The 25,536-nt window shown below is 37.5% G+C and overlaps 1 protein-coding gene across 1 annotated transcript in view; it reads right to left on the minus strand.

Annotated features, from left to right (window-relative positions):
- The window catches only part of UNC13B (unc-13 homolog B), a 184,723-nt gene that overhangs the window by 87,221 nt on the left and 71,966 nt on the right, over positions 1-25,536 (minus strand). The window contains exon 8 of the mRNA XM_004372297.2: positions 3,726-3,960. Within this exon, the coding sequence (XP_004372354.1) occupies positions 3,726-3,960 (235 nt within the window). The remainder of the gene's footprint in view (positions 1-3,725; positions 3,961-25,536) is intronic.

Genomic DNA, 25,536 nt, shown 5'->3' on the forward strand with positions numbered 1-25,536 from the left:
TGTGATAGCTTCCCTTCTACCTCTTCATATATACCTTCTTGCTCTTCATAGTCATCATCAAAGAAAGCTGGAATAATCCTAGTTTTATCATTTTTAGCCTGTGAGCCTTGTCTAATATAAGGAGATAAAATTGGAGGAAAAGTAAGGTAAAGAAAGAAGGAAAAACAGGGAAAAGAAACAAGTTATAAGATTTAGTACATGATCACTGAGAAGAATACTAAAATTGTCACTTAGATTTTTTTAAAAAAATTTAAAAAATATGATAAAGAAATCTACATGTTTAAATCAATAGTATATCAAGGTAGTCAAATAGTTTTTTCCACATCTGAAAAAGAACAGCTGCAATGAAGATTTTAAAATGCTTTATTTGTTACCATTTGTCATTGTTAAGTTTTTAGGGTCCTTTTATTTTCTAAGAAATAAAAAAATAAATATTTATCAATATCTAGAATGCATTTGCAGTGCCAAAGTTTAGAAACTGTGAAGTACACCATGAAAACATATCGAGAGATTTAAACAAACCTAAATTTGTTGATGAATTTGGGTCTGAAAAGAAGCCAAGCTGTTAGCTTGCTGAAAGTTATATTTGAGGTTATATAGCCAAGAATATGGTCAAGCATATTTCTTTTTGAAAGAAAACCATATAATAATAATAAGATAATCTTTGACAATCAATACAAGTCAAACCTTGTTATACTCTCAAAAACAGAAAATTTTTTAAAACATTGTTGTTTGTGAAATTTACAGGCTATGTGCACTGAGGATGACAGTGAAATGAAAAATTTTCCCTATACTGGTTACAGCAGTAGACACTGAGCATCCAACTTAAGTCAGTGAATACCAAAGACAGCTGACCCTCCTTTCATTTAGGCTACAGACCTCCTGCTTCCTGTGATCTGAGGCAGGAGTGAGGTATAGAGAGGGCCTGCAAACTAGCAGCTTGTCAGCTCAGTGTGGTCTTCTATAGATCTGACATCTAATAGCATTTCTTTAAGAAATTTATTTTTTATTTTTACACTTCTAATTTACTGGAAGGTGCTTGAAAACAAGTTTGTTCCCACAAGGATTTTAAACTTCCTTTTTAAAAGAACTGTGTAATGTAAGGATTTAGATTTTTTTCTGAAAAATAGACTAACTGAACAAAGGTAAATTTCAGCCCAGTGCGCCTCTTCTACTTTTTCCCCAAAACTTTCAAGTTAGTGAGACTTGAGCTTAGTGTTTACAATGATAGAGAAGTTTAAAAATTGATGCTAGTGATATAATGCTAGTGATATAAGGAGAAATCATTTCAAAAATTTAAGCTAAAAATGCATACAATAAAAAGACTCCTTAAAATCATGTTAATTTTTCCTGTTTGAGATGAAAATATATACTTTTTGATCTCAATTTCTATACGGAGAGAGTAAAATTTAATTTATGTGAGAATAAATTGAAGGAAAATGTTAAGAAAAAAATTCCAATTTAAAGAACATCACTAATGCCCCTCTAACTGTTATTTATTATAGCAGTAACCTGGAAATAATCAAAATGGGTAATAATTAGGTAAGTTACAGTTTGTCCAAATAGAAAAGTATGCAGTCTTTTAGGTTACTGTGCCATTATCACTGCTTGGCCTATAGATCTAATTCTTAAAAACACAGACTTTGCACAGTACAAAGAGGAAAGAGGGCCCAAACTTCTTTTTTTTGCTGTTATACTTTTTACTTAAAGTAGGACAATACAACAACTAAAATTAAATAAAATATGCAAACATTTCATTAATAAACTAGCAAGGAGTAGGAAGCAACATAAGTAGGATTCCTGGTGTGTTTCTTTTCAGAATCAGAGTATGAGAAGTGAGAATTAAATGCTATGGTTGGTATATGAAAAAATTACATTGAAAATACTTTCAGAGATAAAAATAAATGGGGACAGGACATTGTCTAGCAGGTAGATGGCTCTCTGAGACTAAAAATAAAAATTCACCAGTATAATAGCTTGATAGGTGGGCAAAAGAAATGAGATCATCCTATGGTACTGTGAATTCTAGAAACCAAAAGTATGAGCTAAATTGGGATGATTAAAAAAACAAACAAACAAACTTACCTTCAACCAATAAAATAATTGATTCACGCAAGCATCATCAATATATGCTAAACTCATTGGTTAAAAGTTGTTGGGGAAACAGGATATTGATACAATCTCATGAATAACCCCAGAGATTATTAATTACAAAGGGGAAAAGATAACTTTACATTGGAGAAATCTGGCATTTAACCAAGAGACCAAACTAAACATCAGCAATGAGACAAAGTGACATGATATGCCTTCTGATGCATTGTGAAGGAATCAACTATGTCATATTTTTGCCAAAAATGTTTAACCTGATTCTAAACATGAAGAAAAAATTAGACAAAACCAAATTAAGGAGTATTCTCAAAACAACTGGCCTAGACTCTTCAAAAAACAGCAATTTCTTAAAACTCTGAAAAAAAAAAGTGAGGGAATTTTGTTATATTAAAGGAGACTAAAGAAACAGAAAATCAAATGCAATGTGTCATGATCCTTGATTGAATCATGACAAAACCCTTATAAAGGAGTTGATTGGATCAGAAAGGGAAATATATATATATATACGTGTATATGTGTATATATATATATATAAATATATATATATATAGAACACTATTGAGACAACTGGGGAAATTTAAATATGGTCTATGTATTAAGTAATATCATAATATTATGAAATTTCTTGAGTGTGATCATAGTATTGACATTATATAGGAGAAAGTCCCTTTTCTTAGGAGTTATATGCTGAAGTACTTTGGAGTGAAGTAACATGGTGTCTGAAACTTACTTACAAATGGTTCAGAAAAAAAAATGTTTGTGTATGCATATATATACATTACAGAGAATGAGATAAAGTAAATGTGGCAAAATGTTAACAACCTGTGAATCTAGGCAACATGAATGTGGGTGTTCATGGTACTTATTCCTTCAAATTTTCTTTAAGTTTGAATTTTTTTTAATCTGAGGGAAGAGAAGAGAGCAAAAATGTATGTATTTACATTCATACTCCTAAATATATGACAATAGTCTCTGGAAGGATACATAAGAAACAAACAACAGTGAGAAGGGAACTAGGAGAAAGGAAAGGGATGGAGTGTAGAAAAACAACAGATGTGAGTGGAAGATTCTTTATTGGTAATATATTGTACCTTTAAAATTTTTGAGCTATGTAAATATTTTATATAATTAAGAAATGAATAAAATTAAATTAAAACAAAGTTCCAGCAAAAATAATGAATCTACTGAGGTGAGATCATACTGGTTTTCTTCAGAGGTTCCCAGAGAAATATTTAGGCAGGGAGGATTATTCAAACATTTAATATCTGAGATTTTTTAAAACTCTTGGTGAAGGGTTATCAAAATCACTGGATTGGGCTGGGGGCAGGGAGCACCAGCGTTTTTTCAGTCTTACACCCCAGATGGGCATGCCCTCACCAGTTGAAAATCAATGGTCACAAGAAGAAATATTCCTGTGGAAATATATAAGCATATATACATGAAAGAGAAAAAAAAAAGACTGAGAATCACTATTTTATACAGAATGACTGTAGCTTGGCCCATCATACTACTACATTCCACTACCATCTCAGGTTAAAGCTCTCAAATCTCTGCTGTCAGTTGCAGCATGGGACCTGCATATTAGGAAGAGAAACTGCTTTGTTCACAATACTCACCTGAGGGCCCGCCGCTCTGGATAATCAAGGTCATAACTTTGCATAGAGTCATTGCAAGAGTCTCGGGAACTGCCCTGAAGTAGCAGCTGCTGTGGCAATTGCACTGGCACAGGGAACTGGTGCACAGAAGCATTGGGCTGGGACGTCGTGTGGTAAGGAGGTGGGATACTATTGCTGGTCTCACTGCGATAGTCGCTATCTCGGTCATCGACAGCACTATCGGGGTCTTCACAAGCTGTGGAATAAGCACAATCAATCAAAGCACTCCATCTTCACTTAGTTCTTTAGAATTTTTCTGCTTCTAGCTTAGGCCATCACAAGCCTGGACCTTGAGAACAAGAGTAAGCTGAGCCCAGTGACCTCAATGCAATGTGCAGAACTATCTCAATTAATACCCACAAGTTTCTCTTTATCAAATGAGATAAGACACTTGGTTTAATTCTAGTGCTGATTCTTAGAGGAGCTCCAAGTTGCATTTTCTCAGTGCAGGAATTCTCTGACATTCTGCTGCTATAGCTATTATAACTCTTAAAAAAAAAAAAATCTGCTTTTAAATATCATAAATAGATTCTGGTCCTCCACTATGTCCAAAGAGGGGCAGAGGGAAAGAAACGGTTTTTCCGTATTTCAGAAAAGAGAAATTTTTGTTTAAAAGTTAGCTTGGTGTTTTCAGGCTTTAAAATACATGGGCTGAACCAAATAAGTAGATCCAGCATCAGAAGCTAGTCCTGGAAGTCAAGAAGCTCAAAGCCAAGGCTCAGAAGTCAAGCCTAAAGCTCTAGATGCTGAGAACAGTCTGTCTTGCTGCAACATGAAATTTTTCTAACAATTCCTGTCAAGCACCTACACCCTGGGCTCAGAATCCCCATCCAAAGCAAGGGCTGAAGGAGAAGAAGAAAGCACAAGCATTGCCAGTGGGCTCTTGTTGACAGTGCAGTCAAGTTTATCTAACAGCAATGACCGCAATTTCATATGATTACTTCTGCCTTCCAGGCCAGTAGCTGACTGACTGGCTATAGTTTATTTGGGTTCATTTTTAATGTTAGCTAAAATGACCACAGTTACAAATCCTGTCCCAAGCAAATAAAAAAAGTACAATACTGTGCTAAAAAGGGGAGCACAACCTAATAGTGCTTTGTAAACTATTTTATGGAGAAGCCATTTCTGATATTATCCCCATATGCGTATGATTAATAAGGACCCACAAGGCCCTTCCCTGCCAAGTTCCTATTTGGCTCAAAATGAGGAAAAGGAATATTTGTAGTCCAAAATGGAAGTACTTTTAGCAGATGATGAACTCCTATATTAGAAATTTTAGAAGATAATCTTGGTAGTAATGTTAATGGGGAGTTTCCTGAAGGCCATAAGATTAGGCTTTTACACTAACTAAGGAGGAGATAGGACCTGCATCCATGTGGTGGAAATGGGAAAGAATGAACTAGAAAAAAATTTCCAGACAAAATTAATAAAACTTGGGAACAAATTAAAGGTAATAGGAAAATGACCCCTTGGCTTCTACGTTAGACAACCTGGTAGATAATAATTCACTTTTAGAAGCAAGCAAGAAAAAATGAGCACTGGATTCCAGACAACATTCATGGCACAGCTAGGAGCAGGAGTGAGAACGAGATCTATCAACACTTCTCATTTGAGTTTACAACAACATGTTGAACATTGAAAAAAAGAGAGAGGAGAGTGATCAGAACCCCAGGGGGAACAAATCAGCATGAAAAAGAGGCTAATTTTCAAATGCTCAGGAACAATATTAGTAACACTTGATAGCTAAAGCAAGGTGGTCCCTTCACCAGGGTACACACAATAAAAATTGAAAACAAAAGTAAACAATAGGGATATGGGACATTCTCCTTACAACAGCTGTATTCTGATCACACACTAGGCAAAAGAGACCTTAGCCCTTGATGCACTTGTTCTTAAGACTAGAAAGGATCAAGGGACAAAATCACTTTGTCTTTCAGACTTAATTATTATTACCCACAGAAGGAGTAAGTCTGAAGAAATCAGTGCTGGACTATTCATGCATACAGATGAGGGTGCAGAAGTGACAAAGGAGACAAAGTCAGAAGTCGACTTAAACTCCAGCAGAAGTATTAGCACATAATTTAGGTAACAAGACTGAGTCTTCAGTGGAGGGAGCAGTGATAGAGGGCAGTGCAGCCAGAGTTAGGAGGCTGCAATCCAGAGCCAGAAATACATGACAGACACTTAGTTTCTCACCGCATCTGACCCATTACTCCTAAATAATAACCTGCTTGTTTAATTTTGCTAGGCTAAGGGGAGAAATCCTCCAGAACTTTCCTAAAAGCTGACAACATTTCAATACTAATGAAATAAAGGGCAATCTTAAAGAACAAAATGTCAATGGAAGGAAAAGGTTGGAAATAGAAGAAAAGAGAATATGAAAAGCAGGAAGGGGCAGGAAAAATACCAAGAATTAAGGTGAGATAGAGGAGAGAAAGAAAAAATGGGAAGAGCATAAAGGCCAGATTTTCTCCCCCTGCCCCTGAACTTGTTCTGACTGATGATATTGAGCTTTTCCATTGTCTCTTTCTACAGATGTAGTCGATTTGATTCCTGTGTATTCCACCTGGCGAGGTCCACGTGTATAGTCGCCGTTTATGTTGTTGAAAAAAAGGTATTTGAAATCAAGAAGTCATTGGTCTTGAAAAATTCTATCATGCAATCTCCGGCATCATATCTATCACCAAGGTCGTATTTTCCAACAGGATCCTTCTTCTTTGTTTCCAACTTTTGCATTCCAATCACCAGTAATTATCAATGTATCTTGATTGCATGTTTGATTAATTTCAGACTGCAGAAGTTGGTAAAAATCTTCAGTTTCCTCATCTTTGGCATTAGTGGTTGGTGCATAAATTTGCATAATAGTCGTATTAACTGGTCTTCCTTGTAGGCATATGTATATTATCCTATCACTGACAGCATTGTAGTTCAGGATAGATCTTGAAATGTTCTTTTTGATGATGAATACAACGCCATTCCTCTTCAATTTGTCACTCACAGCATAGCAGACCATGTGACTGTCCGATTCAAAAGGGCCAATACTAGTCCATTTCCGCTCACTAATGCCTAGGATATCGATCTTTATGCAACCCATTTCATTTTTGATGATTTCCAATTTTCCTAGATTCATACTTCGTACATTCCACGTTCCAATTATTAGTAGATGTTTTCAGCTGTTTCTTCTCATTTGGAGTCATGCCTCATCAACAATTGAAGGTCCTGAAAACTTTACTCCATCCATGTCATTAAGGTCGACTCTACTTTGAGGTGGCAGCTCTTCCACAGTCGTATTTTGAGTGCCTTCCAACCTTAGGGGTTCATCTTCCAGCACTGTATCAGACAACGTTCTGCTGCTATTCATAAGGTTTTCACTGGCTAATTTTTTTTCAGAAGTAGACCGCCAGATCCTTCTCCCCAGTCTTAGTCTGGAAGCTCAGCTGAAATCTGTCCACCATGGTGACCCTGCTGGTGTTTGAATACTAGTGGCATAGCTTCCAGCATCACAGCAACACGAAAGCCCCCACAATATGACAAACTGACAGACGCCTGGGGGATCGTCAAGTTTATACTAATAAACATGAGAGATCAGTCTATTCTGCATATTCTCCCCAATATCTGTATTATGCAGACAGAAATCCAGTTGATTCAGAATGCACATCAGTGACCCTGACTATAGTACATTCCTCTCCCAGAATGAGCCCTCTCTTCTGGTCAGTGCACTCTTTAGCCAAGAAACCTAAGGAGATGACATTCTACAACTCTACGAGGCTGATTGTGCTGTTTATGTCTAGTGAAGAAAAATCAGGAGATCCTATCAAGAGTATGACTGGGACTTTCGGCTGAAATTTTTCTCTCTCTCTCGGAAACTCTAGTGGTGTAGTGGTTAAGAGCGACAGCTGCTAACCAAAATGTTAGCAGTTCGAATCCACCAGGAGCTCCTTGGAAACTGTATGGGGCAGTTCTAGTCTGTCCTATAGGGTCGCTATGAGTCCGAATCAATTAGATGGTAATGAGTCTGGTTTTTGGTTTGGGTTTCTCACTCTCTTTCTCTCACACACACACACAAAGTCTTCAAGAAAACATTCCACTGCAGGCCACTGTCTCCTAAGATTCGAGTGGGAAATGAGCGGGGAATGGAATCATATCTGTTTGTATGCATGAATATCCAGCTTTATGGTTCAGGGGGAGTATATTAAAGGTTAAGAGCAAGAAAATAATAAGGAATTCAAATTCTTACGTACTCTGCTGCTCTCCCCAGCCCAAATAAGTCCAGTGACCTAAGAAAATGGTAAATAGTAGCAAAGAAGAAAAGTGACAGAGATAATTTTAGAATGAATCCAGAAATCATTTCCCTATCCCACCAAATACTATAAACTTTACCTTATTTGAATCTATCCTACTTGTATTTCATTAACTTTACATAATATACAGAACATCTGCCTTCTACTGAGCATGAGGCAAATCTACAAAGTCCTCTTGCTCTCTCATTCACTACATAGGGAAAAACAAAACAAAAACAAACAAAAAAACCCAAGAACTATTGCTTCCAAACTTTTTTAAACCTCCTTCTGGCCTAAGTCTCTCTCAGAACATCATCATCTAGGAGTTCAGAAGCCTTTCATTAGTCAAAGTTAGAAAAATAGGATCTTCTGCCTCTAAGAATTGCCTAGAAACTTTTAATAAAACATATTAAAACAGAAGTTTTGAAAGACAGGAGAAAACTGAAAAACATTTTCTACTCACTTTTCAAAGTCTAAAATTCAGTATTAAATTCTATCCCATACCCAAGTGAATTTGAAGAAATTACTAAATCTAGGCCTTTATTCCAAGAAACAAGGAGTAATTTAGCTTCATAGTCAGAAATATTGGCTTTGAAGTCAAAGAAACCTAAGTTTTTCTGGCGCCACTTATTAGCTAAATCTTTAAAAAGTTACTATAATATGAGAAAAACAATAGCATGATCCTCATTGGGTTATTATAAGAATTATATAAGAAAGGCATGTAAACTGCTTGGCACAGCCCCTGGAACACGGTGAGCAATTAGCACTTCTTGTTTCACCATGATGGAAACCCTGGTAGTATAGTGGTTAAGCGCTACGGCTGCTCACCAAAAGATTGGCAGTTTGAATCCACCAGGCACTCCTTGGAAACCCTATGGGGCAGTTCTACTCTGTCCCATAAGGTCACTATGAATAGGAACCGACTCGACGGCAATGGGGCAATGGGTTTGGTTTTTTTGTTTTGCCATGTTACCAGGTTTTTGCCTGCCTCACAGATTCCCAATAAATAGGTGGCAGAAAAAAACAACTCTCAGATCTGCACTCTCTGACAGTCCTAAGGGATCTTCAATGTCTGGTCTAGAAAGCCCTCAGAGTTCCAAGGATGTGAGTCCGTTGAAACTTTACCATAAAGCTCAAAATTCTGGATCAAATGATGCCAGCTCAGGCTGGTTTTATTCCCCGAGCTAACCTCCAATCCTAGAGATACGGGACTACTAACCAGTCCCAGGCTAACTATACAATAAGAGCCAGTTTTTGTCCTATATACTTACCTTCTTCCTACCACCTAGGTATCCTCTTCTTACTCTGCATAAAGGATATATTGGTTTAGTGTGCCATTGGTGGGGGGGGGGGAGTTATAAGAAAATTCTCCCAGTCTATAGCACCAGTTGCCATGGCAACTGCTACAGGGTAATTACCTTGTTTCCTTTTAAAAGAAAACTAAAAAATAATCACATAGAACTTCAGAACACATCTGTCAAGCTAGATTGCTCCAGGCAAGTAACAATGCTATTTCTTACTGAAATTCTGAACCCAAAGAAGCCTCCTCCTACCGGACACTGCCTTATCTTTGAACACTCCACAGCGATGTATAGCAGTTTCTTATACATAGCAATAAACATCTATTGTATGAATAAATCGAATGATTTGATCCCATCTACTGGGTCTGTCCCTAACCCATAAAAATAGTAACAGTCATACACTCTCACCAACCAGTCCCCTTTTCTCACCACTTCAGCCCAGTACCATTAAGAGAGAAATAATACAAATTTAATTAAGCAAGTTGCCTTCCCCATCCTAAACCCCAAACATGCATTAAAATGTCTGAGGATAGTTATGTTTAGCAAGGCATAGGTACTGAAAAACAAAGTGGGGGAAATGTTCTAGGAATAGGAAGTTACACATGCAAAAGCCTAGAAGTAAGCGAGAACCTGACACGTTTAGCGAACTGAAAATAGTTCTAACACATCTGAAAGTGAGGCTGCAGGGTTATGAAAGAACTTGGTGTAATGTTTAGGAATTAAGTAATGTTAGGAATTTGGAATTATCTGGAGGGCAATACAGAACTAACACAGTGGTACAGTGAGGCCAATAGTTGGCAGGTAGGAGGGACTGGTGACTGGTGGCAGAGAAGCTGGTAAGGAGCTTCTTCACACTTACATGATGATAGCCTGAACTAGGGAAGTAGCAGAGGGGGTAGAGAGAATGTATAAAAATTTATGAAATTTTTAGAGGTAAAATCAATAGCATTTAATGAATAGCTGAATGTGGGAATAAGGAGTAAATGATACAGCCTTGCTTGAGCTATTGTGTGAATGTGACATCATTCATTGAGGAAAGGAATACAAAAGGGGGCCAGGTTGAGGGAGATGATGAATTCAGTGTTAAATATATTGACTTTGAGGCACCTATGGAATATCTCAAATGAATATGTCCAGTAGGCACCTGGATACATGGGTGTGGAGCTCAGGAAAAGAGATATGGAGAAGAAGATATAGATTTGGAAGTTTTCAGAATACAAGCTACCACACAAGCAGAGATTTTTCTGCTTTGTTTTTGCTGTATCTTCAGTGTCTAAACAGTTCCTAGCACAAAGTAGACACTCGGAAAATATTTGTAAATAAATGAATAAGAATAAAAATGTAACTAAATTAAAAACACTGAGACAGACAGTGCAGGATAGGAAAAAAATGCATAAGAGGGGGTGGCTAAGGAACAACCACATTTAAAAAGCAGACAAAGGAAAAAAAAAACTGACAATACCAAGTGTAGGTGAGGATGTGGAGCAACTGGAACTCTCACACATTGTTTGTGAGAACGCTTTCTCACAATGCTTTGGAAAGCAGTTTGTCAGTTTCTTATAAAATTAAACATACACTATACAACCCAGAAATCCTGCTCCTAGGGAGGGAGGAAATGTTCTAGGAAAAGGAAATTACACATGTAAATGCCTAGAAGAGAAAACCTGACACGTTTAGCAAACTGAAAATAGTTCTAGCACATCTAAATGTGAGGCTGTAGGGTTATGAAAGAACTTGGAATTAAGTAATGTTAGGAATTTGGAATTATCTGGAGGACAATACAGAACCATTGCAGGTTTTTAGTAGGAAGAGACAGGTAAGAAACAAAAACATATGCTCGTACAAAAAATGAATGTTCATTTTTAGTGTGGCTTAATTCATATTCACTAAAAACTAGAAACCTAAATGTCCTTCAACCGGAGAATGGGTAAACTGTTAACATTGTACATTCATACAATGGAATACTACTCAGACATGCATAGATGAATCTCAAATGCATTCTGACAAATGAAAGAAGCCAGACTTGAAAGGCTACGTACTATATGATTCCATTTATATGACATTCTGGAAAAGGCAAAACTATAGGGAAGAAAACAAATTAGTGGTTTGCCAATGTCTGGGAGTAGGAGAAATGGACTACAAAGGGGTATAGGAAACTTTTAGGGGTGATGAAATTGTTCTATAGCCTGACTATGGTTGTGGTTACATGATTGTATTTGTTGTCAAACTCACGGAACTGTACACTAAGAGGTAGAATTTACTGTATACAAATTATACCTCAATAAACCTGACTTAAAAATTAATTAATTAATTAAAAGACAGAGAAAGAGGAGTCCATAAAGGAATAAAGGAGCCTGTGAAGAAGCTGGAGACACAGGAGGAAAACCATGGTAGTGTGAGGTCAGGGAAAAGAATGTTTCAAGGAGGGAGTGGTCAACAGGTTTTAAGTGTTACAGAGTAGTAAAAAATAACTAAATAAATAAATAAAATTTTAAATGGTCTACTGGGTTTAGAAACAAAGGAGTTACTAATAACTTTAAAGAGAGAAATTTCCATGTGTGAAAGTTAAGAGCAGAGACTGTTCAGAAGCAAATGGAAACACATGCAATGGAATAAGAAGACATCAAGAGATTTCACAGGTCATACAATAAAATGTCAATTATGGGTAGGGTATAGACTGACCAAGATGGCAGGTACTGCTTATCACAAAATGCCAAAGAAGGAACAAGCAGGGAAAAGACAATGACCAAATGTGTAACAGAAAAATCTGAGTACACTAAGAACTTATTAGAAAACCAGCAACATTCTCAAATTGGGCATTCACACGTATCAAATGAGTGTCAAACCAACAATTTTAATGAGCATGCTAATGTTTTGCACTTCACTAGAGCCACAAACCTTTACAGTTCACATACTTAGCAGATGAATAACCAATTACCCTCTAGCTCAGTGGCACCTGATACTAATAGTCAGGCATCTAGAAAATGAGAGTCTCCACCGGCAATGACAATGTATTTACAATGTTATGAGCTCTTTACAGATGTGGGAGCACAGCAAGTGTACCTCAAGTCCCAAAACCACTGAACTCCGACACTTTCAAACTAGAAACCACAGGATAATTCCTAAAAGTCCTTTCTACTTCATCTCCCATGTCCGATCTGATAACGGGCTTAGAAGCTAATTCCTCCGGAGTCTCCATCCGATTGTCCCTTCCTCATAGGTGTCACTGACACTGTCCTTATCAAGAAATTTACTAATACCTTATGCCTAAATTATCGATTTTCGCCTGGATTTATGACCTTCTAAGGTTAAAAAGTTGGTTGCTAACCAAAAGGTTGGCAGTTTGAATCCACCAGCTGCTCCTTGGAAACGTTATGGGGCAGTTCTACTCTGTCCTATAGGGTCACTATGAGTCGGAATTGACTTGATGGCAATGGGTTTGGTTTTTGGTAAGCTCTGTCCAGGAGCCCTGGTGGCACAGTGTAAAGCACTCAGCTGGTAACCAAAAGGTCAACGGTTCAAACCCACCAGCCACTCCGCAGGAGAAAGATGGGGCAGTCTGCTTCCATAAAGATTTACAGCCTCGGAAACCCTATGTGGCAATTCTACTCTGTCCTATAGCGTCGCTATGAGTCGGAATCAACTCGACAGCAGTGGGATTAAGCTCTGTCCCATCCAATCTACCCAGCAGATGGTAACTAGACTAATTTTCCTAAAACCCGCTCACAGGTTTAATTTACAGCAGCTCACTCTTATAGTATTTCTTTTCCTGGGTTTCAAAACCCTCCATAAGACAAATGATTCCATTTATATAAAATATCAAAAACAGGTAAATCCATAGAGGCAGAAAGCAGATTGGTGGTTACCAGGAGCTCGGGAAAGAGGCAAATGGAGAGTGACTAATTAATGGGTAAAGGGTATTCTTTTAGGGTGATGAAAAGGTTTTAGAACTAGATAGAAGTAGTAATTGTACAATATTGTGAATGTACTGAAGTGAATTGTACACTTTAAAATGGTTACTTTTTTATTGTTGTAAAAATATATATAACAATATTTTGTCAACTCAACATTTTTCAAGGGTACAATTTAGTGATGCATTTATATTAATCATATAATGGTTACTTTCATGTTATGTGAATTTCCCTTCAATTAAAAAAATCTCTGGAGGATCTCACCACCACCAAGGAAGAAGAGCCAGGAGCAGAGCGTGTCCTTTGGACCCAGGATCCACGCACTGAGAAGCTCCTGGAGCCAGGAGACTGAGAGAGAGAGCTGTAACACTGAAGTCGACGAGAAGTAATGGCAGAAAAACAGTGGCAGCAGAAGCAGGAGACTGGCAGGAGACAGCGCAGCCCACAGAACGAGAAAGCTGAGTGCTTTCGGGCAGGAGGCTTACTGGTGGAGTAGGGTGCCTCTGGGCACCTGGTGGAGCTAGGTTTACCTACCCATGGAGCTAGAACTGAGTGCCTTTGGGCCGAGGCTTATTGGTAGAATGGGGTGCCTTGGAGCACTTATCAGCAGAGCTAAAAGAGCTCTGTAACACTTGTCTGAGCAGGGCAGAGGCCAAGGGCCAGAGAGAGGTGTGCCTGCAGGCACGGCTGAGAAGAGGCTGTCTTGATGGAAGAACTGCATCTTAAGCATTCCTGAACCAGAACTGTAACCTGTTACTTCCCTGAAAACACATAACTGAGAGAAGAAAAAAAAACCTCTCTATAATTTGATACCAAATAAGTATCAAACTTCACTGTTACTAGTCACCCAAAACAAAGCCTTTGTTAGTGACAGACCAGCGTTGTCACAGTCCCCATGCTTGCCAGACTCAAGGAGGTAGAGAGAAGAATGAGCCTGGTTTCCCTATCTGCCCCACTACCTCCGAATCGAGAATGTCCTTCACTTCCACTCCTTATTGCTATAATGGAAATGATTTGAGTTTTGGAACCAGACAAACCTAGGTTCAAAGCCATTACTTACTAGCTATGTGACCTTAGGCTGGTAACTTCTCTACAGTTCTGTTTCCTCATCTATAAAAGGTAACTAGTAATACAACTTATCTGTCAAGGTTACATAAATACTGAAAATCATATATGTAGCATCTAATGGTAGTTAATAAATGTTCCCTACCTTCTCGTATATAATTGGTACCCATCCTCAAGTACCATTTAAACAATTCTCCTTAAACAATGCTCAATGACTCTAGTACAGTGCCTCTGTTAACAATCGAAAGGAAAACATCTGCCTATTTCTTAAAACATAAAACATACACCTATCATATGATCCAGCCATTCCACTCTTAGGTATTTAAAAGAAACGAACACATGATTGTACAAATGTTTATATTATTCATCATAACTGGAAATAACCCAAATGTCCATCAACAGGTGAATGGATAAGAAAATGTGGCATATCCATATAATGAAACATTACTTAGCAATAAAAAGAAACAAATTACTGATACACTCAACAAAATGGATGAATCTCAAACTGCTTATGTTGAGTGAAAGAAACCACACACATACTGTATGATTCCAATTATATAAAACACCAGGAAAGCAAACAATCTATAGTGATACAAAGCAGGTCAGTGGTTGCCTGGACAGCAAAGGAGCATGAGGAAACTTTTAGAGACAATGGAAAGGTTCAATATCTTGACTGTGGTAGTACTTTAATGTGTATACATCTGTCAAAATTAATCACACTGTACACATCAAGTGGGTGAGTCTATTGTATGTAAATTATATCTCAATAAAGTTTTTTTTTTTTTTTAAAAAAGCCTGTTTTAGAAATTGATTATTTCATAGATTGCCTTTTTCTAATCCATCCCACCCTTAGTGTAATTGTAAATTCCTTGAGAATAAGATCCAAGTCTTATGCTTCCTTGGTGTTCCCAGTGCTAGGCACAGAAATCCTATATTGAAGAAGCTAACAATTTAATAATTCAGGGTATTCTTAACTTTATAGAGCAGCATTTTTAAATTTTAACAAAAACTACCTGAAGGTCTTGTTTAAAATGCAGACCCTTAGACCCTTCTCCCAGAGATTCTAGTTCAAAAGGCTAGAGTGGCTTAGGAATCTGTATTCTTGTTGTTGTTGCTGTTATTTGGAATCTGCATTTTTAATAAGCAGCTTGGTGACTCTCGTGCCAATGATGTCTTCAACTACATTTTGAAATTCCTATCTGAAGAAAAGCCACAGTCTCTCAGAAGCACAATGTTCCTGTGCTGATGGAGAAAGAAGGCAGCCAAGACCTACCATGCTACTTGAGCTCAAAGGCCAGTTCAATGTTACCATACACAGCACTGATGCTACTAGCAAGCAGGAGAATAAAAAAATTCTAGCAGGTCAATTCAGAATGAATCCTCTTTTCTAGAAGGCACAGCTTCTGCACTTAAACCCATCCGCCAGGCTAACTAACTAGGCTACAGCAACATACTCACAGGCTGCTGCTTCTGCGTATTTTATCTTGTTTCTAGCGGAAAATGTAAGAAATCAGGAATAGTCACATCAAAACACAAGGACTATAATTATCAAACAAAACACCCCCAGGCAACTGTTGTATCACCAATTAATAGTCCAGAGCTGGTTAGTTCATTTTTCCATGACAAAAGGATAACAGAATATTTGAGCCCCAGGCTCCAAATGAACATCCATCTGTCCAAGCAATGACAGGACTCACCTATCAATTACTAAATTGTAGTAATTACCAGGTAGCTCACAAAGGACAATAAAGTCAAACATTAGAAATTATTCCTTCCCTTTTTTTAAGACAATAGATTAGATAAGTACCATAGAACTTCTCTTTCTGTGGAAAATAGTAAAGAACCTATAATTAAGAAAAGCACTTTACTTAACAAAGGGAAGTAAAAACAGAAAAGAAACTATTGACCAATGTAACTTATGAATATAGATGTAAAAATCCAAAATAAAATACAAGCAAATCAAACCTAGCATTACATTGAAAGAATAACTTACCATAATCAAATAGGGTATATTACAAGAAGATAAAGATGATTTATTAATAAAAATTGATTAATACATTCACCACATTAATAAGTCAAAGGAAAATACCTATGAACACTTGCATAAGTACTATTAAGGTACTTCGAAAATTTCAGCATCCACTCTTTATTTTTAATATACAATTTTTATTGAAGTATGATGCAGAAAAGTACACAAATCATAACTGTACTGTGTAATGAATATACTCATGAACTAGCACTCAGATAAAGAAACAGGATATTAACCAGCACCCCAGCAGGCCTCTTCATTCCTTTTCTGTTACTATTAACCTTTGAATCAGCTGCTTCCTCTGTCCATCGCACTCCTCCCGCAGAGAGCCATATCACTAATTTCCTCACCTCTTTCAAGTCTTTGCTCAAATGTTACCTTAATGAAGCCTATACTTGCACCACCTTATTTAAAACTGTAACTCAACCCCAACTCTAGATTTCCCAATTGTTTTTCATCACCTATTCTTTTATTGGTCCACTCTCTAACCTCCCATACAATTTCCTTATTCATTATGTCTACTGTCTGTCTCCTTCCACACCAGGATCTTCGTCTGTTTTGTTTCCTGTGACCCAAACCATAGTATTTTCAATCGCCTCATATGCATACAAAAGCTGGACAATGAATAAGGAAGACTGAAAAAGAATTGACACCTTTGAATTATGGTGTTGGTAAAGAATACTAAATATACCACGGACTGCCAGAAGAACGAACAAATCTGTCTTGGAAGAGGTACAGCCAGAATGCTCTTTAAAAGTGAGGATGGTGAGACGTCATCTCATGTACTTTGGACATGTTATTAGGAGGGACTAGTCCCTGGAGAAGGGCCTCATTCTTGGTAAAATAAAGGGTCAGCAAAAAAGAGGAAGACCCTCAATGAGATGAACTGACACAGTGGCTGCAACAATGGGCTCAAACATATCAACGATTGTGAGGATGGAGCAGGACCAGGCAGTGTTTCGTTCTGATAGAGTCCCTATGAGTTGGAACCAACTTGATAGCACCTCATCACAACAACATATCCCAAGCATGAGAAACAGAGCCTGGAATATACGTGTCAAAAAACATCTGTAGAAGGATGGAACAGTGGCGTGGAGGGAGGAAAGGGGGAGGGATAAAGAGGGGAAAGGAAAAGAGGAGATGAGGGAAGATCAAGGTGGCCAAATGTGAGAAAACAAGTACTAGCAGTAGGAATATAAATAGGTACAATTTTTTAGAGTATAAGTTGAGAGTATCTAACAAAATTTAAAATGTGGATATTCTTTGACCCAGCAATTCCACTCTAAGAATGTATTAATTCAACTAATATTTACTGAGCAAAGTTACTGAGGATACACAGATAAATATATTCCCTACTCATGAAATTATGGACCAGGGAATGAAGCAATGTTAATCAAATAATCACACACACAATGTAAGTGTAATGAAGGAAAGGTACATAAAAGAATATGTAATAAGGGAGGGGAGATCCATTAGCACATGTTCACAAAAAACGTATTTGCACAAAGTTGCTCACTACAGCACTGTGATTTAGTAGCAGAAAATCTGAAACAATCCAAATGTCCACCAATAGGGGAAGAGTTTTTTAAAATTATGAAGTATTCCAGCGATGGAATACATCACATCTGCATGTGGTCAATCTAGGTCCAATTACCAATTTAAAGAAATACAGAGGACAGAAGGGTATGTTAAACTACACCATGGGAGTGTATTTAGCGAAAGCGAAAATGTGGGAAACTATAAAAGTCAAACAAAACCGCACAGTCAAACAGCCTGATTTCTCCAACAAATTGGGAAAAAACAGATGGAAGAGGAGCCTGTAGATTAAAAGAGATTCGTAAGACATATCAAAAAGAGAAAGCAGTAAAAAATAAATTCTAATGTTTAGAGATGCACACCTGGGTGATAAAATATAAAGAAAGGCAAGGAAATAGTTATCACAGCTGTCATGATAGTAATTATTTTAAGGAGGAAGTGGTTGTAATTGGGAAGCGGCTTTCTGGGGTGGTAGGCAAAGGCCTATTTCTTGCCCATTTTATACTTATTCATAATAATGATTATACTAATTCATTGTTTTATGAGGTTGTCTATATATCTGTTATATTTTACAATTAAAAATATTTTAATGGATCAAACAAATTGCTCATATCACTACAACCACCACCACCTGATTGTTTTATTTCTCTGAATAAAGTTTTCAAAGGCCCCCCATTATCTTCAAGATCAAATATCAACAGCTTGCTACTGCATTTAAGCCCTTCGTGATATGATCCTCTGTACCTGTCTGTTCTCATCTCTGACTCTGCCCCACTCTTCTTATTCCCTACCCTCAAGCCGTCTTGAATTTCAACTTACAGTGGTACCCCAACATGCCTTAGGCCATGCTTTTCCAACTTAGTGTCCTTGTGCCATAAACTCTTTTCTCCTTTTTTCACCAGACTGACTCCTACTCATCCTTCAAAACTCAATTTAGATATCACTTCCTCTAGGAAGCCTTTCCTAACGATCTCAAATTTGGATTAAGTGCTCTTTCTCTGTGCTCCTTGAATATCAATGTGCTTACCTCTATCATTCACTTATCACTTGGTACTGCTTACATGTTTCTTCCTCTCTGGACTTGAGCTCCCCGAGGTCAGGGACTTTCATTTCTACATCCCCAATGCCAAGCATAGTTCTTGGCATGAGAAAGAGGTGTCCAATAATTCGTGTAACGAATGTTCTATCAATCAACTTAATTTTTTACCACCTTGTACCAGTGAAACATAATTAAAAGCCATCAGATGACCATGCTTTTATGGGAATAACAGACAATTACGTATGTATAACAAACACTGAGCCCAGGATAGGAACTTAAGTGTTATAATCAAATGAAACTTTGATACATTAATCTCGCATTTAATAGTATACATAATTGTGAGGCATAGTATTTGAACAGAAATGATAATAAATTGATGTAATGACTACAATTAGCCCCTCAAATTCTTTCTGGAAGAAGGCAGAATAGAAATAAATAAATGAATCAGAAGACTACAATTAACATTATTTTTAACAGCCAAACCATATTGTTACAGTTTATTTTCTTTGCTAGTTTGCCAACATCTATAATCAGCATCAATATCAACTGCTTCCTCCGATACCATAGGTACAGTGTAAAACTCATCATCACCCACTCTCACTAACAGAAGTCCTGGACCCGTGGCTCTGCCCTGCTACTAAATAAGCCTCCCTGTACACTCTAAGCAGTCCACAACTAATGTATTTTCCTGTCTGAGAGACCTAGTCCTGGACTGGAAGTAACAAAAGCTGTGAACTGGCTGATCCTTTACTCCTATAAAGAAGGATGGAATGGTGTGGTGGGGATGGAAGTTCCTTGGCCAGAAATGGCAGAGGGAGTATCTTTTGAATTTTCTCTTCATATTTTTCATTTATCCAACTATGAATAACTTTTCCTTTCAATCAACACATCCCAATAAGCGCCTTCAAAAATCATCTCTAAAGCAATATCTTCTGGAAAGCCTTCTTGAACAAACTTTGTACCATTCTTAATCATTTGCTTCTTCCTCTGTCACCTCAACACTTTTCCTCTCTATTTTCAGAGTATTACTACTGAAACTGAAATCAAAGGATTATCCAAAATTAAGATATAAGCAGGAAGACAGAAGTTGATATGCCAGAGAAGGGAGTTTGAACAGGACATCAAACAAAGAAGAGGGCCCAGGAAAGATATCAAGAGCCAAAATAGGAAGTCAGGAAATCAAGAGAGCCAGGATGGTACAGGAAGAAAAGACAAGCTTAGTAAGCAAGCAGGACGGAGTCTCTGAGTGAATCACAGCACAGGAACTGTTCCCTGTGGCAATATGATTTGTAGGAAAACTGGCTATATTGAAAGGCCAAGGCAGGAGAAAGCACTCCCATACGTTGCTAGTGGGGTTGTAAATAAGGTACAGACTCTATAGTGGGCAATTTTATAACATCTACCAAAATGTTAAATGCACTTTTATTTTATTTAAATTCAACATCTATTTATTGCACACTTACAGTATGCAGATGAATAAGGAATTGTCCCTTCTTAAGAACTTTAAAATCTAGGCACAAAGGATAATCGAGTAGGTATTTGGAGCCATTGCAAGGTTTTGTTTTGTTTTGTTTTCAATGCTTGTTTAAACTTTTTTTTTTTTTTAATTGTGCTTTAGGTAAAAGTTTACAGTTCAAGTTAATTTCTCATACAAAAATTTATACACATATTCTTTTGTGACATTAGTTGCAATTCCTACAATGTGACAGCATACTTTCCACCCTGGATTCCCCATGTCCATTCAGCCACTTCCTGTCCCTTCCTGCCTTCTCATCCTGCCTCCAGATTGGAGCCACCCTTTTGGTCTCATGTATCTGACTGAACTAAGAAGTATACTCTTCACGTGTATTATTTTTTGTTTTACAGTCTGGTCTAATCTTTGTCTGAAGAGTGGGCTTCAGTAATGGTTTCTGTTCTGGGTTAACAGAGCATCCGGGGGCCGTAGTTTTGGGAGTTCCTTCAGTATATGTCGGACCATTAAGTCTGGTCTTTTTACATGAATTTGAGTTCTGCTCACTTTTCTCCCGCTCTGTCCAGGACTTTCTGTTGTGTTCCCCGTCAGGGCAGTCATTGGTGGCAGCCAGGCACCATCTAGTTCTTCTGGTCTCAGGCTGATGGAGTCTCTGGTTTATGTGGCCCTTTCTGTCTCTTGGGTTAATGGTTTCCTTGTGTCTTTGGTGTTCTTCATTCTTCTTTGCTCCAAGTGGGTTGGGACAAATTGATGGATCTTAGATGGCTGCTCGTAAGCTTTTAAGACCCCAGATGCCACTCACCAAAGTGGGATGCAGAACATTTTCTTAATAAACTTTGTTATGCCAATTGACCTAGATGTCCCTCAAAACTATGGTCCCCAGGCCCCAGCCCCAGCTACTCTGTCCCTCAAAGTGTTTGGATGTGTTTAGGAAACTTCTTAGCTTTTGGTTTAGTCCAGTTGTGCTGACTTCCCCCGTATTGTGTGTTGGCCTTCGCTTCACCGAAGATGATCCTAGTCTACTATCTGGTTAGTGAAGTTCCCTCCTCCTCTCCCCTCACCTGTAACCATCAAAGGACGTTTTCTCCTGTGTTTAAACCTTTTCTTGAGTTCTTATAATAGTGGTCTCATATAATATTTGTCCTTTTGCGACTGACTAAATTCACTCAGCATAATGCTCTCCAGATTCATCCATGTTGTAAGGTGTTTTGTGGATTCATCATTGTTCTTTATCATTGCATAGTATTCCATTGTGTGTAGGTACCATAATTTGTTTATCCATTCATCTGCTGATGGGCACCTAGGTTGTTTCCATCTTTGTGCTATTGTGAATAATGCTGCAATGAACATGGGTGTGTTACATACATTTTTAAATGCACAATGCTTTGACCCAGAAATCCCACTTCTTGCTATTTATCCAATAGATACTCACACTTGTGAAATTGTGTATGTAAAATATCAATTTCAGCACTGTGAAAGTAAATATTGTAAGCAACTTAAATGCCCATTAATAGCAATTCCACACTTAAGTGTATACCCAAAAGAATTGAAAACAGGTATTCTAACAAATACTTATACACACTGTTCATAGCAGCACTATTCTCAATAGCTAAAAGATGGAAACAGCCCAAATGTCCACCAACAGATGAATGGATAAACAAAATGTAGTATATCCATACAATGGAATATTTGGCCACAAAAAGGAATGAAGTACTGCTACAGGCTACAAATTTAGATGAACCTTGAAAACATTATGCTAAGTGAAAGAAGCCAGATACGAAAGGTCCCACATTGTATGATTCCATTTATATGAAATATCCAGAATAGGTAAATCCATAGAGACAGAAAGCAGGTTAGTGGCTGCCAGAGGCCAAGAGGAGGGAGGAAGTGACTATTTAATGGATGTGGGATGTCCTTTGGAGGTGATGAAAATGTTTTGGAATTAAATAGAGGTGATGGCTAAGCAATATTGTGAATGTACTAAATGCCACTGAATTTTACCCTATAAAATGGATAGCTTTATGTTATGTGAATTTCACCTTAATACAAAAAAAAAGTCCATTAATAGAGAACTGGTTCTCAACATGCAGTCATATATATTGTTAAGTGAAAAACAGGCAGGTATAGAACAGTATGCATAGTATACTACCACTTGTGAGGGAAAAAAACATATATATGTATACGTCTGCAAATGCATAAGCTCCTTCTAGAGAAACTCATAATAAAGGGCAATATTGGTTGCCTCTGGGCAGCAATTGCATAGCTAAAAGATAGGGTAGAGAAAAAAAGCTTGTTTTTCAAAGCATACGTTTTTGTGTCTTTTTAACTGCACCTTACACATTTCCTTTAAAAAGAAAAAAAAAGGCAAAGTCCTAAGTATGAGGTAAAAAAGGATCAGCTACCTAAGGGGTACTAGAATGATTAGGATGTTTTAACCTAAGCGTCAGAATAGCAGGCTCAGGTAAAAGTGGTAAAATGGTGGGAAAGCATGGCAAAGAATAGCAGCTCTGGACCTCTGCCTTCTAGGATTTTAGAAATGAGAAGAAACAAATGGAAGAAATTGCCGAGGTGGGAGAATCTGCAGGGTGGAGGGCAGCGGGTCATGCAATCCTATTTTCCTGCAGGGCATGTGGCCCTAGGTCAATAAGTGAAAGTAATCAGTAACATCAGGCTTGCTCTTTTGCTTCCATTGCTCACAGAAATAGATCTTCAGTCACAGCAATTAAAAAAAAAAAATTCCCCACTAGATTTCAGACACCAAAATTTTGCTTATATGGCACAAAACTTTCAATTCTACAACTGATTTAAAGGAGAGAGAGTGGTGGGTGAGAAGGACACTAGGTAACTGAAGTAAAAGGAAGCAAAGACTCCCCCAAGGGGAGAATCGGCCAAACGGGGCTAGCCCTGTATGTGTTACCTCTTTGAAGAAAACTGTACCACAGAGGGTTTCATTTCCTTCTGCAGATCAGCAAGGTCAGCCACGACAAGACAAAATGCCCTGCATATACTTTGGCATCTTTTAAATCTTTTCTTCATACTTTTCATTTATCCTTTCCTTTCAACAAACACATTCCACTTAACTCCTCCAAACATCATCTCTAAACTCATCTCTTCTGAAAAGCCTTCTGGAACAAACTTAATGCCATTCTTAACCACTTGCTTCTTCCTCTGCCACCTTAGCACTTTCCTCTCTCTTTCTAGGGTATTACTATGCACCAGCTCAGAATCCTTATAAATAGCATATTCAAGTTGCTACATTTGTGTACTTGGCCTCTTCTGACCTGACCATTACGATCCAGGTTTTTTTTTTTAAATTCTTTTTGTATCTTCCCACTAATTCCTCCCTGGCCCCCACAAATATACTCACTCTGGTCTATGCATCTACTCAATAAAAACAAGAAAATAAAGAACGTTTGGGAGAAGGAAACAAACAGCTGTAGTAGATAAGCTCCTTTGTACTCAGGGGCTTTGGATTTCTTTTCTGTAATGCTGACCTGGAGTCTCAAAGCCCCACAAGAGAAATTAAGGAAAGTGTAACAAATCTCCCTGCGGGCGTCTGCTAAAAAGTCTTCATTTCAAATACAGATAAATATGAGGAGTCTGACACTTATAAATTACCTTACAATATAGCTGACAAAGCTTTAGTTATCGTCAACCTCAAGTCTCAGTGGACTGAATATAAGTCTGACAGTCTAAATTACAGAAGCACCCCAGAAATGTACAAGCTCTGGAAAAAGTAAATTTCCAACCAGAAGAAAAAGGATGCCATCTTCCAGCAAACGCTGCAAATTACACTCTTTCAATAGTAATTCCTTTCCTCTTTTTTCAGAAAGAAGTTTTCTTTCTCTAAAACCCAGGTGGGATGAGGTGCCTTGGGGGCAAACAGCCAGGTATCACCCCTGAATATCTAATACAACAGAAAGCGAGATAACAGCTATACAGATTCCAAAAGAAACTGAAGACTTTGTCCCTAGCCCTGCAACTGACCCGTCTCATTGCGGGGAAAAAAAAATTTTTTTTTGTCACTCAGGGACAATGGAAAGTCTAAGTAAATGTTTAGAGTACAGTACTAAACTATGCTAGAAGATAATTATTGGTGGTGGCTTCATGGGCGTTATTTCCGTTATTATGCTACAAAACTTGCATGTGTTACATGTATTATTTTGCAGGTATCAAATATTGCATAATTAAATTTTAACTTATTTTTTAAAAAGAAAAATTAAGATGTTGGATGAGTAGAACACCAAACTGTTAAGAATAGTTATCTCAGAGTGGAGTGGAATGGAGAGATTATGAGTGCTTTCGCTTTCTACATTACACATTTCTGAATTATTTGATAGTTTTTATAGTGAACATGTTACATGTTTCTTTTTTTTTCTTTTAATTTAAAGAAAAACTGGGAGTGATGTAGTATGATGGGGGGTGGACGTTTCACAGTATTTATCCAACGTGACAAACAAGGATTCAAATTTAGTGAGGAAAACAACACATTCCACAGACATAAACTGTGGGCAGTTTTTAATCTAGTAACAAATGTGTGAAAGTCATTCCAGGAAGGTGAATGAGGACAGAGGAAACGTTCCCATTGTTTTCAAGGTCAGGATTTCAGGAAAACCAAGGTTTGCCATGGAAAGCAACCCAGAAAATAAATAATCTATTCCTCATAGCTTAAAAAAAATACTTATAATGAGAAACCAAAACAGACCATGATCGAGAAGATTAAATCTCAAATATAATTTAGCTGTGGACATTTTGTTGTATGTGGACTCTAAGACAAAGGCGGCATTGGAAAGAATAATCAAAAAGTATCTCTGATGTATATAAGTATGCTTATCACAAGTATAAAACCTCTCAAATGGTTCATAAGAAACTGCTAACGATGATTGTAACAAGCATACATACTACCTATTCGATAAATGAATTAATTTTAAAATAAAACAAAAGGCAGCAACCAAGTAAGAAAAGCATGTGTTTCTGAATGCAACATAGCTCATGAAATGTTTGCCATCATGAAGTGGTACAGTGGAAAGAAGATAGAACTTAAGAGTCCAAAAGACCTAGATTTTAACCCCAGTTCAAACAGTTTCTCGAAATAAGTGATACAGAAAAAGATAACTGGTTGTAAAACCTGAAAAAAAGA

This window comes from Trichechus manatus, unplaced genomic scaffold (assembly GCF_000243295.1).
Source record: "Trichechus manatus latirostris isolate Lorelei unplaced genomic scaffold, TriManLat1.0 scaffold00016, whole genome shotgun sequence".
Lineage (NCBI taxonomy): Eukaryota > Metazoa > Chordata > Mammalia > Sirenia > Trichechidae > Trichechus > Trichechus manatus.